The 1,390-nt window shown below is 50.4% G+C and overlaps 1 protein-coding gene across 1 annotated transcript in view; it reads right to left on the bottom strand.

The window, feature by feature from the left end:
* DPYSL4 (dihydropyrimidinase like 4) overlaps positions 1 to 1,390 on the bottom strand; it is a 16,573-nt gene extending 15,183 nt beyond the window's left edge. Inside the window, 1 exon segment of the mRNA XM_023762661.1 lies at positions 1,380 to 1,390. Coding sequence (XP_023618429.1) covers positions 1,380 to 1,390 — 11 coding nt within the window.

Genomic DNA, 1,390 nt, shown 5'->3' with positions numbered 1-1,390 from the left:
CCTATGCCAGGGAGGGAGGCTCTGACTCCAAATGTTTCCAATGAGAGGGGGGGGAGGGTGCGGGGGGGGGGAGGGATGGGTGCTGCCACTCTGGAGCCCTGCAGATTGATTTTTAAGGGAAAGACTATGCAGCCTTTGCATTCTGTTAGTGCAGCCAGCATTTGAAAGCTTACGCTCGGACAATGAGAGTCACTGCAGGGCACTGGAGTGCTTGACTGAGTACCTGCGGAGCATAACACGCGGGCAGAGCTAAGTCAGCTCTCTCCCATCCCCTCGCCCCTCTGGTTTCCACTCCCCAAAGTGGCCAGTAAAGGGCCCTTTACTCACCCGTGTGCGATGGTCCACAATGCAAATCTGCCAGGTGTTCTTATTCATTCACAGAAATTCTTCCACTTCTCCACATTGTTTGAGTTTTCTCTCCTGGTTCTCATTTGATAAATGGCCTCCGGGTCTGTGGCTGACCTCAGCAGGCGCTGCCAGTGCCTCTGACCTCAGAGCCTGTCCTCCAGGGGAAGTTCCATGACGTCGGATGAGCCTGCGGACGAGATGCCTGCTGCCCCTCCCCAGCGGGCAGGAGGCCCCAGTTCCCTTCTTGGTGGGGAAAGAGAGATTACCATTCAGAGTGGACACAGAACACAGAAGTGGCTAACACAGCCAAACTTCAATGCCTTCTGAGGAGGAGAACATTGGTATTCTAAGATTTATAACAATTTTTATTAAAACTGTACAATAAATTACAAATGAGTAAAAATTCTCTGATATACATCGTAGGAATCACCATACAAAAATATGTGCAAAATGTTGTGGTTGATCGCCATACAAACCTACGTCAGGCCTGTGAGTACCGGTTAGCACTGAGCAGATCACATGTGTAGAATGTGTTACTGAGGAGCTTTTCAGGGGACGCAAATACTGGCCGGCATATTGCCAGGCGGAAACAGGTCCTCAATTCGTTTTTGCATAAATGTACAGTCAAGCTTTTAAAAAATATACAGTAAACAAATATATGATTTGATACATATATTTACAACTTGATTTCCTGAGCCTAAACGTAAGTCCATTACTGTGTTAAAACACACAGCCCACCTTAAGGTTTCGATGATGGCAAAAGCAGGTGAAAGTGACCGTGCCTCAAACCCACTCCCACACACCCTCCTTCCTGACCTCCAGGGCCGTGTAAGGCACACAGGGTGTCCTGAAGCTCGGGGTTCCACGTGGGCAGAGCACCACCGCCCTTCAGCAGCTGGCACCCCAGACCGAGGTGCACACACATCCGTGTCAGCAAGGAAGCTGCGGTTCATGTGGGTCTCTGGTCTAGACAAACGAAGCCGTGCGCTGTTCCGGGGTGTGCACACAGTGCTATGTGTGAGAGCCGTTACGCTGCATTCAT

This window comes from Myotis lucifugus, unplaced genomic scaffold, assembly GCF_000147115.1.
Source record: "Myotis lucifugus unplaced genomic scaffold, Myoluc2.0 scaffold_255, whole genome shotgun sequence".
NCBI lineage: Eukaryota > Metazoa > Chordata > Mammalia > Chiroptera > Vespertilionidae > Myotis > Myotis lucifugus.
The sequence above is the reverse complement of the archived record's forward strand: the minus strand, read 5'-3'. Positions and strand labels throughout refer to the sequence as shown.